The sequence below is a fragment of the Pseudophryne corroboree genome, chromosome 3 (assembly GCF_028390025.1).
Source record: "Pseudophryne corroboree isolate aPseCor3 chromosome 3, aPseCor3.hap2, whole genome shotgun sequence".
In the NCBI taxonomy this organism is placed as follows: Eukaryota; Metazoa; Chordata; class Amphibia; order Anura; family Myobatrachidae; genus Pseudophryne; species Pseudophryne corroboree.
In genome coordinates this window covers 128,767,754-128,781,642 of record NC_086446.1, presented here as the reverse complement: position 1 = coordinate 128,781,642, position 13,889 = coordinate 128,767,754, and the positions used below count along the sequence as shown (strand labels likewise).

Here is a 13,889-nt window from a genome sequence, read left to right as displayed (position 1 = left end):
AGAATTATCAGGTTTTCGTCATGTAAAGCAGATTTGAGTTCTGTAAGCCATATTATGAGTGCCTTAGTGACCCAAATGCCAACCAATCCAGGTCTTAGCATCACACCTGCTGCTACATACATGGATTTTAGCATAGTTTCTATCTATTTCGATCTGAAGGGTCTTTAAGCGTAGTAGCTGCTGGCACTGGTATGGTTAATTTCTTGGTAAGCTTTGACACTGAAGAATCAACTATTGGTGGATTCTCCCATGTACATGTTACCGAGTCTGGAAACGGGTAACTAGACTTAAATCTGCGAGGTATAGAAAACCGTTTATCTGGATTCTGTCGTGTTTCTACTAACATCTGATTAAGAGATTCCGACACAGGAAAACTTATTGGAGTTTTTTGTCGTTTAGTAAATACGACCTGATCATTTGTGAGAGGCTCCTCAGTTTCAGTAAACTTCAGAGACTGACGTACCGCTCTGATGAGATCATCAATGCCGGAACTGTTAAAATCCTCGCCATCTGACTCCACTTCGCCCTCCTCACCCTCATCTTGTTCTGGCATGGAATCGTCAGAATGCAACATAGCAGACACTGGAAATTCATAAGACATATGAAATTTATCCCGTTTACCCAAAATGGATTTGGACCTTACGCAAGGCTGAGACGCCTCCGGTAGTTCTGGCGGTCTCACCCTAGACTCAGATCTTGCCGTTTCCCGCTCCTGACGAGCGGCGGTCAATTCTGATTGTAACCTATCTAGTACATTTACTAACATACCCCACGGAGGGTCCGGTGAGGACATTGGTTGTAAAACAGGAGCAGAAATGGTATTCTGAACCGAATTCACAAAACATACTGTACATGTGGTAGATCCATCCGGTAACACACTGTTACAGACTTTGCAATTATGCTTTTTAGTTTTTGCTGGTGCCTTACTCATTATGGCGACAGACAATACAATACACAATAACAGACACTTGCACGACTCAGCAAAATAGCAGTAAGGTGTCTCTGTGTATATATATATATATATATATATATATATATATATATATATATATATATATATCTGGCCAAGTGCAGTACACGTGGCCAGTACTATGAAATGTGATCCCAAATTCCCACTAACACCCCTGCGCCTCCGGTGGAGTAGAGATGTAGGACAGGAACGTTCTGGAATCACAGCAGGAAGACACAGGAAGCATGGTTAAAATGGCCCCCATGCCATGCTTATACATATAATCACAGTGCTGGTTACAAACTTTCACTGATTATAACCCTGCAAATATCCCTGCAGCCTAGCATCTGCTGGTGCTGCAGTATTTCTTATGCCGCTCTATTGCCCCCTTATTTATTGCCCCCCCCCTCCGCCTGTGGTAATGGCTGCATGCTCTTTCAGATCAGAGCAGCGGCAGCGCAGCGTGTGGGGCCCCAGCGGGTATCGCCGAGCGGATCTGTGAGCCCGGGTGAGCAGCGCGTCAAACAGCGGTGGGACCCGGAGCAGTGGCGGCGGCCTGCTCCGTGAGCGGGAGAGCTGCGGCGGCCGGTGCCCTGTGAGCGGCAGAGCAGCGGTGCCCGGAGCCGTTGTTGCGGAAGATCACCTGAGGCCGTCGCCATGTGGGGAGGGCGGCTGAGTGGGGATAGCAGCGGCGGGAGAGCAGCGGCGGGCGGCTAAGTGGAGAGAGCAGCGGCGGGCGTCTAAGCGGGCGGTTGCTATCAATGTCCCCACACCTCGGGGCGGCAGCGGGAGCTGACCGCCCCGTTCACATACCTTTATCCTGCAGCTTGTGAGGAGGCTCCGACGGGGCTTCTGAACAAGCGCCGGCCAGCCTGTGCAGGAGGCTGTGTGTGGCTGTGAGGGAGCTCTTTCAGAGAGGCCCGACACGCCCCTGCTGCTATCAGCAGCTGTACTATCCCTGACCCTGCCTTTTGGAAGGGGGAAAGGGGTGTATAGAAAAATATAAAAATAAAAATAAAATTCTTCAAAGTAATTGTGACCTGAGCCACATAGCTGTTACTACTTCGAGCACAGAAAAAACACTGAGAGGTACTCGGGGATATGGAGGGGTGGAGTGTTCTAAATTTAAATATTCAGTGCTGTTCCTACGGAAGCCCGTCCATATCCCAAGAGTACTCCAGTGACCCCTAGTGGATGATAAAGAAAAAACATTAAATGGATTGGATTCGTTAAGCCCTCTGGGTGCGACCGTGTCCAACCGGTGTATCCAATAACTTTCGCGTCTCTTCAACAGCAGGGAACGGTCGCCACCAGTCGGGCATGGAGGAATCCAATCTATTAATTTGCATTTCAAACTGGCGACTTGGTGTTTTGCAGCCAAAAAATGCCTGGCTACCGGTTTATCAGTTTTGCCTGTGGTTAATGCAGCGTGAATAGAGGATCGGTGATTGGCCATCCGGTCCCGAAATGGTCGTGTCGTCAGACCAACATAAATAAGTCCACACGGACATTTAAGGATATAAATTACATGGTCTAGTCGACAATGCAAATGGTATCTTAGCTTGATCACCTTGCCAGAATGTGGGTGGTAAAAAATGGGACCGGTCAACATTGACCTACATGTGGTGCAACTACCACACGAGTAGCTGCCTGGTTTTGATTGCATCACTTGAAATGGAGTCAATTCTTTTTTAGGGAACATGGTGGGGCGCATCAATAGTTGTCTAAGATTAGCGCCTCTACGATAGGCCACCATTGGTGTTTTCATTTTAGAAAACTGAAGCCCAGCATCAGAGGCTACAATCGGCCAATGTTTTCGTAATGATTTCCGAATGGTGGTCGTATTGTCAAACTGTGTGGGAAAAATCATGCGGTCCACACTTTTGTTAGACTTACTCTGATTACCCAAGAAGATCTGCGTCGCTCTATTGAAGCATTTAGCTAATGTTCTAGGTGAGTACCCTCGACTTAAAAATCTAGAGGTGACCTCTGAACATTGTATAGGTCTACGGTTAGGTTCAGAGTTAATACGCATGATTCTTAGATATTGTGAAATAGGTAGACTTTCTTTTAATGCAGGCGGATGAAAACTATCTGCCTGTAACAGGGTGCGATCCGTGGGTTTACGGAATACGGTAGAAATAAAGCCAACATCTGTTCTAATAACTGTAACGTCAAGAAAATTGATTTCAGTAGCTGAAATTGTGTGGGTCAGACGAATGGGGCTTTCTAGTGTATTTAAATCATTGACCATGGTGTTAAATTCGAGTTCAGTGCCTCGCCATAGTAGGAATATATCGTCTATAAATCTACTATAGAAAACAATCTTTTGGCCATAAATAGGTAATAAATATGTGTTTTCATAGTCTGCCATAAAGAGATTGGCGTAAGCCGGGGCCAAATTGGACCCCATCGCAGTACCCGCGGTTTGCATAAAGTACTTATCTTTGTACAGAAAGTGGTTTTGGGTTAGTACTAATTCAGTAAGTTCTAATATGAATTCAATAGGAAATTCAAGGTTTGTAACTCCCAACAAACTTTTCTTAAGTGTCAAGCCCTGACTGGTGCGGAATCACTGTATATAAAGAACATACATCAAGGGTTGCCAAATACAAATTTTCATCTTCGATCTTAATCTCATGTAACTGGGTCAGAAAGTCACCGGTGTCCTTTAAATAGCTACCAGTTTTTAATACAAGTGGTTGTAAAATACTATCCACTAGGATAGCCAGTGGTTGCAATAGTGAGCCCTCAGCTGCTATTATCGGCCTCCCGGGAGGATGGACCAAAGTTTTATGTACTTTCGGGAGTGTGTATAATATCGGGCAGTTAGGGTAGTCAACCTTCAGAAAATTTTTAAGATCATCACTGATCCACCCCTGCTCATGACCGAATTTGATAATGGAATCAATCTTGTTCTTAATTTTAGCCATAGGGTTGCAGTCGAGTGGCCTGTATGTTTTAAGGTCAGCTAATTGGCGTGAAATCTCTTGGTCGTAGTCAGCCCAATCTTGGACTACGACCGCTCCTCCTTTATCTGCTGGGCGGATAACTATAAGGGGGTTGTCTTTAAGTGCTTTGAGGGCCAGCCGTTCAGGAGGGGTCAAGTTGTCATACACCTTAGGTGCTTTGTCTTTCTCAATATCATATTGGACTAGTCTTAAGAATGTTTTAATGCTCGAATTAGAGGATGGGGGTTCAAAGTTGGATTTCCCTCGGAATCTAGACTTCTCCCCGGCTGTTGATTTATCAGCAAAGTATTCTCGAAGCCGCATGGACCTCCCAAATTTATATTGGTCAACTAGTTTGTGGAATGGTTGCGTTTTACATACTGGAACAAAGGTTAACCCTCGAGATAAAAGTTTGATTTCAGCCTCATTAAGTTGTTTGCTAGACAAATTGAAAACGGTGTTCACTTGCGTTTCTGTCGGCCTCTTCGCTTGACCACCACCCCTCCTCGTGTGCGGTCGGTGCCGCTTCTGAGGTATTTGCCGGGTCCAGTGGTATTGTCGGGTCCGGCCTCTAAAAAATTAGCTGAATCTGCGGGCCCTTCGGTATATTCCGCATCAGAGGTGGAAACAGAGGACCCAAATTCCTTAGGAAATGGCTGGGTTCTGCGTCTCCGTGGGTAAGCGCTGTAATATTAGTGGTCTCAATATCAATCTTGATCTTTTTGAGTTCTAGACCTACCTCCTCGATAACGATTGCCATAAGATCAAGTGAACATTTATTGAGCACCCCACACCATCTACTACAGAATGTGGGGTTATTTCTTCCTAATGTAGGAATGTTGGCTATTCGAAACCCTCTAGGCAGCTGCTTACGTCTAGATATATAGATAGATATATATAGATATATATATAGAGAGAGAGAGAGAGAGAGAGAGAGAGAGAGAGAGAGAGAGAACAGTAGATATAGCAAAACACAGTAAAAACTGGATGTATATCACAGGGTATGTGTACTGCCCAACCCTGACTGTATGCACTTTTTCTTAACCAACACTGTCCATTGACAGGTAGAATACTTAAGTGTCCTGTAAAATGCACAGCGCTGAGGTGCAGGCGGCTTTACAGAGGAGGATTTGCCCCAGCAGTCCCAGGAACAGCGCAGCTCCGTGAAATGGTGGCTGACAAGGAGTGAGGGAGAGAGATATGCAGCTCCAGGGCGGGAACATTTGCCTAAATGGCGCCCGGGGCTGGGGGAGGAACTACAGGTGAAAGCCTTATCCCCCTTGCTGGCTTCCCCACCAGGCGCTGCAGGCTGTAAACAAATGTTTTTTGAAGAAAACCAACCTGTACCCAGTGTCCTGGTGGCTAGTGGAGCGTCTGCTCCTTACAGTGTCCACGCCAGCGCGCGCAGCCCGCCTCCCACCGGTCGTGCCGGATCGCGATTACAGCGGGCCAAGAGACCCCTTACCTCCCCTTGTATGCGGCCACGCGATGCCGGAGCACAGCGATGAGTGTGTGATTAACTGAGAACACCGGAGCCTCCGCTGTAATTACCCGGCAACCAGGGCACGGGAGTATACAGCGCAACTAGGGGGTGATGGAGCTGCAGCAGGGGATGCCTCTGACATCTAGTCACTGCTGCAGACCTTGAAGTCTTTCTTTTCTTCTGAAATAAGCTTTTCTTAGGGCTGCAGGAGCAGCCCCCCTGTTGACTGCCTGATGACTTGCAAGGCACCAACTACAAACAAAACTGAGCTCCTGTGCATGGAGGCGGGGTTATAGAGGAGGTGGCGCTATGCATTTTGGGAACAGTAAAAGCTTTGAGCCTGTTGGTGCCTCGGATCAAGATCCTACTCTACACCCCGATGTTACTCCTTGTGGAGCCCAGTGTACCCCGCAGCAGAAATCCAACTTAACTAGTTCTTTAGAGCTAGTCGCTGTGTTACCGTGTGAGTTTTCTATGACTAAGCCGCAGGAATTAGACGCGGTGAACTACATCTCCTGACTTCAATGCAGGGCAACCGATTAGCTCCAGGCACTCATCCCTTACCAAACTCATGCTGAAATTAATTGCCCCCAATAAATCTAAAGTCCATTTGAAAGTAGTTTACTTGATAATATTATAGTGCTGGTTAGTGACTGTGGCCCTGTTGGAGACTATTCTTTTAGAATTTATTTGCTTCATCTTGCAACCCCAAAATGAGATATTTACAGAGTGGTACGATGAATTACTCTCTGCTGTCTGTCACACCACTGACAGCGTAACAAACAGCTACAGGTATGCATAAGGCAGCACACAAGCAGACATGTATCATTGGACTTACCTTTCCAAACCACAGATTCTTATCTATTTGTTCACGCTCTGATTTTTCTTCCAGGGTTAATAGCAGAGGGTTGGACACCTCCTCATCAGTGGGTGCGCTCGGAACAGATACTGGATCCCTGGAGAGAGAGAGAGAGAAAGAGAGAGAGACATGATCATTTTTAAAGACTTTGGGGGACCATGTATTAAATCTTGGAGAGATAAAGAACCAACCAATCAGCTTCTGTTATGTTACCGGCCATTTTGAAAAAGGATAGGAGCTGTTTTGTACTTTATCTCTCTCCAATCTTTCATATACCTCACCCTGGATAAGAAGTGTCAAGAGAAACAGGAGATAAAGATATCGGCCCAGCTTGCCTTTTACGCTGCAACTTCTTTTCCTGTTCTCTCAGTTCATACATGTCCTCCTCATCCAGGTCACTGGCGAGCGATATTTCATCGTCTTCCATGCTCTCGTTATCGGAGAGGAAGATATCTCCATCGCTATGCGGATGGTCAGATACAAGGGCGTCTGCAACGGACATGTCCCCATGGACCAGTGTCTGTAATAGCTGAGAGAGTGGAAAGTAATAATGATAAAACACAAAATGAAGCATCACCTACTTTTACTTTGTTACTGTTACTACCACTGTGAAACTTAATTTCTAGGGAGCCACAAGTGGACCACAGCGCCGAACAGAGCGTAAAAATAGGATTTTAATACCTACCGGTAAATCCTTTTCTCCGTAGAGGATGCCGGGGTCCACTTCATGACCATGGGGTATAGACGGTTCCGCTGGAGCCATGGGCACTCTTAAGACTTTTCAATGGGTATGAACTGGCTCCTCTCTCTATGCCCCTCCTCCAGGCCTCAGTTATAGGAACTGTGCCGAGGGAGACGGACATGTCGATGAAAGGATTTACTTTAATACTAGTGGTGAGATACCTACCAACTCACACTCCAACCATGCCGCACACATAGCATTCAACATATCACACGCCAACAGGCATGAACTAATTGCAGCAACAAGCTGAAACTAAGATAACACAACTTGTGTACCTCTAATAACTAAACTGCAGGTCAAGTACGCACTGGGATGGGCGCCCAGCATCCTCTACGGACTAGGAGAAAAGGATTTACCGGTAGGTATTAAAATCCTGTTTTCTCATACATCCTAGAGGATGCTGGGGTCCACTTCATGACCATGGGGTTTATACCAAAGCTCCAGTACGGGCGGGAGAGTGCGGATGACCCTGCAGCACCAATTGACCGAACTTGAGGTCTCTTCTTCGGCCATGGTGTCAAACCAGTAGATTTTTGCAAATGTGTTTGACCCCGACCAAGTAGCTGTTTCGGCAAAGTTGCAATGCCGAGACCCCCCGGGCAGCCGCCCAGGATGAGCCCACCCTCCTAGTGGAGTGGGCCTTCACCGACGTCGGTAATGGCAATCCAGCCGTAGTATGAGCGTGCTGAATTGTACCTCTGATCCAACGCGCAATAGTCTGCTGGGAAGCAGGACACCCAATCTTGTTGGGAGCATACAGGACAAACAAGGACTCTGTTTTCCGTATTCCAGATGTTCTAGCGACATAAAACTTCAAAGCTCTAACCACATCTAGAGACTTTGACTCAGTGAACGTGTCAGTAACTACTGGCACCACAATAGGTTGGTTTATGTGGAAAGATGAAACCACCTTTGGAAGAAAATGTTGACGAGTTCGCAGCTCTGCCCTATCTTCATGGAAGATCAGGTAAGGGCTCTTGTGGGACAAGGCCCCCAATTCAAACACCCGCCGTGCGGATGCCAAAGCCAAAAGCATGACCACTTTCCAAGTGAGAAACTTCAACTGTATCTTTTGTAGAGGCTCAAACCAATCCGACTGAAGGAACTGCAACAACACATTAAGGTCCCATGTTGCCACCGGAGGTACAAATGGAGGCTGGATGTGCAGAACCCCTTTCATGAAGGTCTGGACCTCTGGAAGAGAGGCCAATTGTTTCTGGAAGAACACGGACAAGGCCAAAATCTGGACCTTGATTGATCCCAATCGGAGGCCCACCTCCACACCAGCCTGAAGAAAATGGAGAAAACGTCCCAACTGAAACTCTTCCGCAGGAGCCTTCTTGGATTCACACCAAGACACATATTTTCTCCAAATACGGTGGTAATGTTTCGACGTTACTCCTTTCCTGGCCTGAATAAAGGTGGGTATGACTTCCTTGGGAATACCCTTTTGGGCTAGGATCCGGCGCTCAAAAGCCATGCCGTCAAACGTGGCCGTGGTAAGTCTTGATACACGCATGGCCCCTGCTGCAGCAGGTCCTCATGAAGAGGAAGAGGCCGAAGATCTTCTATGAGCAACTCCTGAAGATCTGGATACCAAGCCCTCCTTGGCCAGTCTGGGGCAATGAAGATTGCTCGAACTCTTGTTGTTCTTGTGATCCTGAGCACTTCTGGGATCAGCGGAAGTGGAGGGAAGACATATACCGACCGGCCACTAGTGCATCCACTGCTATTGCTTGAGGGTCTCTCGATCTGGAACAACACTTCTGAAGCTTCTTGTTGTAACTCTTTCAGAGAAACTCAGTAGAGCTCCTCAGAGTGCATCCAGTCTGCCTGGGCACATTTCTAAAACTGAGGTCTGGAGGAGAGGCATAGAGGGAGGAGCCAGTTCACACCCACTGAAAAGTCTTAAGAGTGCCCATTGCTCCTGCGGAACCGTCTATGCCGCATGGTCATGAAGTGGACCCCAGCATCCTCTAGGACGTATGAGAAACAGTACAGTGCAATAGTTGACAAGTGACAAATAGCACAACTCTCAATACAGAGTGCAATGGAAAGATACAGTGTGAGCTGAAATCTGTGCCTGTTAGCGTGGCCACAGATAACGAGTCTAGGACGTCAAGACAAAGAAGGAGTGGAGTCCGTGTGCAGACAGTCTAAAGAGCAGGTGTATAGTGTAGCTGATATGCAAGAGATGTAGGTAATGAGAGCAGGAGGGAGGAGGGCCCTGGATCTTACCGTCTAAAGGGAAGACATAAGGAATGAGCCAATGTAAAGGGAGCAAAGATCAGGAAGCAGGAGTGGGATAATTGGAGGGTGACATGGTTAAGTGGCTGGCAGATAAGCTTTTATGAACAGGCAGGTTTGCAGCACCTGCTTGAAGCAGTGCATGCTGGGGGACAGTCTGATTGAAAGAAGAAGACAATGCCAATGGTGGGGGGGCAGCACGGGAGAAATTTTGGATTCTGGAGTAAGATGTGGTCGCCAGAGGGGAGAATGTTGTCAGTCATTAGTCAACTGGCAGGGGGAAGGAGGGAGGGTGTATGGAGAGGAGGTTGGATATGTAGGAGCAGTGGGAGTTGGAGACATGACAATGCACATGACAATGAGGAGTTTGAAGAGGATTCTGTAGGGGAAAGAGCGCCAGTGTCCTTTGGGAGCCATAGGCACTTGAAGAGTTTAATAGTGTGGGCTGACTCCTCCCTCTATGCCCCTCCTACCAGACTCAGTCTAGAAACTGTGCCCGAGGAGACAGACATACTTCAAGAGTAGGAAATACTCTTATGGTAAGAACTTACAGTTGATAAACGGTATTTCTACTATGTCCACAGGATAACAATGGGATATGATCACAAGCTTTCAGTCATCCCAGGAAGCAACGGGCCCATCCATATATTCCTGCCCACTGGCTCAGGCGAATTAGTTGGATTCCAAAGCAAATAGGCAGGAGCATCATGTATTCAGGCGAGAAGAGCACACATGCACACCCTTCCTTACAAGAAGGAAGAGGTTTAATGAGTAGAAAGATCCCCAAATCAGGTGAGTCAGGGTGGGATTCCTGTGGACATAGGAGCAATACAGTTATCAACGGTAAGTTCTTACCATAACGTATATTTCTCCGGCTGGGTCCACAGGATAACAATGGGATTTCCCAAAGCAATTTTTAGTGGTGGGGACGCTCCTGATTGGACAGGAGAACCTTACGTCCGAATTCAGCACCATGAAAGGCAAAAGTATCCAAGGTATAATGTCTAATGAATGTGTTAATGGAAGACCATGTGGCTGCCTTACATATCTGTTCTGCTGAAGCACCATGTTGTGCTGCCCATGAAGGACCTATCTTACGTGTAGAGTGAGCAGAGACATTAGCCGGAACAGGGAGATCAGCTCGAGAATATGCTTCTGAAATAGTCATTTAAAGCCATCTTGCTAGCGTCTGTTTAGTAGCAGGCCATCCTCTCTTGTGAAATCCGTAGAGAATTAAAAGAGAATCTGTCTTTCTGATGGCACTGGTACGATCCACGTAGATCCTTAATGCCCGGACTACGTCCAGCGACGCTTCTCCCGCAGAAAGTCCCGATACCTGAAAAGCCGGGATTACAATTTCTTCATTAAGGTAGAATTTAGATACCACCTTAGGAAGATACCCAGACCTAGTTCTGAGAACTGCTTTATCTGGGTAAAAAAAAAAATCAGAAAAGGAGATTTACATGACAGCGCTCCTAAATCTGAAACTTCTAGCTGATGCCATGGTCAGTAGAAAGAGAACTTTAGCTGTCAACCATTTAAGATCCACTTTATTAAGTGGTTCAAACGGAGCAAGTTGAAGAGCTTTGATAACTAAAACTTAAGTCCCAAGGCACTGTAGTAGGAACAAAAGGCGGTTGAATGCACAGCATTCCCTGGAAAAAAGTATGCACATCCTGTATATTGGCAATTTTCTTTTGGAATCATACAGTTAATGCGGATACTTGCACTCTCAAGGAAGCCACCTTCAAACACTTATCTATTCATGCTTGAAGGAAATCTAAGACCCTGGAAACTTGGAAAGATTTTGGGTCTATATTTCTTTCACTGCACCAATGAATATAGGCCTGCCATATTCTGTGATAAATGCGAGCTGAGGAAGGTTACCTTGCTCTGAGCATAGTTTGAATTGCCTGTTGTGAGAATCCTCTTGACTTCAGGATAGAGGTTTCAAGAGCCACACCGTCAATGACAGTCGATCCAGATGCATGTGATAACAAGGACGCTGCATCAGCAGATCTGGACGCTGAGGGAGCAGAATTGGAGCATCCATCGACATCCTCAGCAGATCTATGTACCAATGCCTTCTGGGCCAAGCCGGAGCTATTAGAATCACGGCACCCTTTGCTTGTTATATTTTCCTCACCACCCTGGGTAGCAGGATGATTGGAGGAAACAGATATGCCAGATAAAAGTCCCATTTCACTGACAAGGCGTCCACAAAGATCACTCCGGGATGCTTTGTTCTTGACCCGTATGCTGGCACTTTGTTGTTCAGATGGGATGCCATGAGATCTATCTCTGGCAAACCCCACTTGTCTACCAGAGTCTGAAATACTTCCGGGTGTAGAGACCATTCGCTTGCTTGAATGGTGTGTCAACTGAGAAAGTCCGCTTCCCAGTTTAGGACTCCTGGAACAAACAGTGCGGAAAAATGCTGGAAGATGGAGTACTGCCCACTTTAGTATGTGACTTACCTCCTTCATTGCTTTTAGGCTGCGGGTCCGCCCTGATGTTTGAGGTACGCTACTGCCGTTGCATTGTCCAAGCGGATCTGGACTGGTTTTCCTTGCAGTGTCTCCTTTGCCTGAAGCAGTGCCATGAATATGGCCCGAAGTTCCAACAGGTTTATTGGCAGGCAACTTTCTTCTTTGGTCCATTGTCCCTGGAACCATAATTTTCCGGACACTGCTCCCCAGCCCTGAAGACTGGCATCTGCTGTCAGGACCTCCCAATCGGAAATCCAAAAGGGTCTCCCCTTGTCTAGATGGGATGTCTGTAGCCACCAGGCTAATAACCTTTTTACCTTTTCTGAAAGTACTATGGTCTGTTTCTTTATTGTCTGATGTACTCCATTCCATCTGGCCAGAATCAGACACTGCAGAGGTCTTGAGTGGAATTGTGCATACTCCACCATGTCGAATGTTGACACCATCAAACCCATCATTCGCATTGCTGCATGAATTGATATTGTTTGACTGTGTAACAACTCCCGAGTCCTTAACTGCACCTTGAATATCTTGTTCCAAGGTAAAAATATTCTCTGCAGACTTGAATCCAATACAGCCCCCAAGTGAATCATCTGTTGTGACGGGATCAGAGGTGACTTTGCCCAATTTATGAGCCATCCGTGCTCCTGTAGACAAGTTATTGTCTGTTGGAGATGGCCCAGGAGCAATTCCTGGGATTGTGCCAGGATTAAAAGGTCGTCGAGGTATGGAAAAATTCTTATCCCCTACTTGCGGAGATAAGCTGCTATAACAACCATAATTTTGGTAAATACTCTGGGGGCTGTAGCTAACCCAAAGGGTTGAGAACTGAAAATGCTGCTGGAGGATGGCGAACCTGAGATAACACTGATGAGACAGTGCTATAGGAACATGTAGGTAAGCATCCTGTATATCCAGGGATACCAAATAATCCCCTGGTTCCATGGCCAGAACTATGGAGCATAACGTCTCCATGTGGAACCACAGTACCAAAATGTATATGTTTAGCATTTTGAGATGAGAATGGGCTGAAATTACCCATATGGCTTCTGAACCAAACACAGGTTGGAGTAAAAACCCTGTCCCCGTTGTGCAGGGGGTACTGGAATAATTACTCCTGACTGAAGCAATTTCTGAACTGCTTCTTGCAGGGCTCTGGCCTTCGCCTCTACCCGAGATGTGCTGTAGCAGAATAACCTTCGAGGAGGCTGCTTCTTGAAAGGGAAAACATAACCAAGAGTTATCGCCTCTTGCACCCAGGAATCTGTTGTAGACTGCTGCCATATTTGTGCAAAATGAAGAAGTCGGCCCCTTACCCTGGGGTCCCCCAGGCGGAGGCCCGCACCAACAGGCCGATGGCTTATCTTCTGGTTTGGAAGCTGGCCCTCTGGTGGCCCAATGCTTCTTTGCCTTACCAAACGTATTGTATTGGGGCTGCTTACGTTCACTTTTTCCTTTTGCTTTTCCTTGCGACCGAAATGGCCAAAAAACCGGACCCTTAGGCCTAGTGTTCTATGTGGCAGGAAACCTGACTTTCTTGGATTCTGCTTCCAGAATATTTGTCAATTCCTTACCAAACAGAATATTCCCAGCAAAAGGCAAAGATTCCAGAACCTTTTTTGATTCTAAAATCAGCTTTCCATGTACGTAACTAAACTGCTCTATGAGCTGATGCATTAGAAGCAATAGTACCCATATCTATTGCCGCTTTTTCCAAGAATACTGCAGCCTGTTTCATGTGAGCTATATGGGATTCTTGCTCACTAGAAGGTGCTGAAAGCCCGTCTTCCAGTACCTCAGCCCATTCAGCTACTGCTTTTGCCATCCAAGCTGAAGCCATAGTGGGCCTTATGACTGCCCCCGACAGAGAAAATATGGTTTTCAAAAATCCATCCACTCTTCTGTCTGTGACATCATCTAATGACGTTGACTGTAAAGGCAATATAGATTTTCGCACTAATCGAATGACATGCGTATCTACTTTAGGAGGCACTTCCCTTTTTAAACAGTCACCAGTTGGAAAAGGATAATTGGAATCCCATTTTCTTGGAATTCTGTATTTTCTATTGGGTGTAGCCCAAGCTACCTCCATGATTTCCGTTAGCTGATCTGATCCTGGAAACTCTATCATAACTGTTTTGGGACGTTTAAACACAGGTGCCATAGTTT

General features: G+C 46.5%; 1 protein-coding gene across 2 annotated transcripts in view; it reads right to left on the bottom strand.

The window, feature by feature from the left end:
• FTSJ3 (FtsJ RNA 2'-O-methyltransferase 3) overlaps positions 1-13,889 on the bottom strand; it is a 282,573-nt gene that overhangs the window by 103,993 nt on the left and 164,691 nt on the right. For both annotated transcript variants that reach the window (XM_063958469.1, XM_063958468.1), the window contains exons 14-15: positions 6,578-6,771; positions 6,222-6,339 (exon numbers count right to left, since the gene is read on the bottom strand). In XM_063958469.1, the coding sequence (XP_063814539.1) occupies positions 6,222-6,339; positions 6,578-6,771 (312 nt within the window). The remainder of the gene's footprint in view (positions 1-6,221; positions 6,340-6,577; positions 6,772-13,889) is intronic.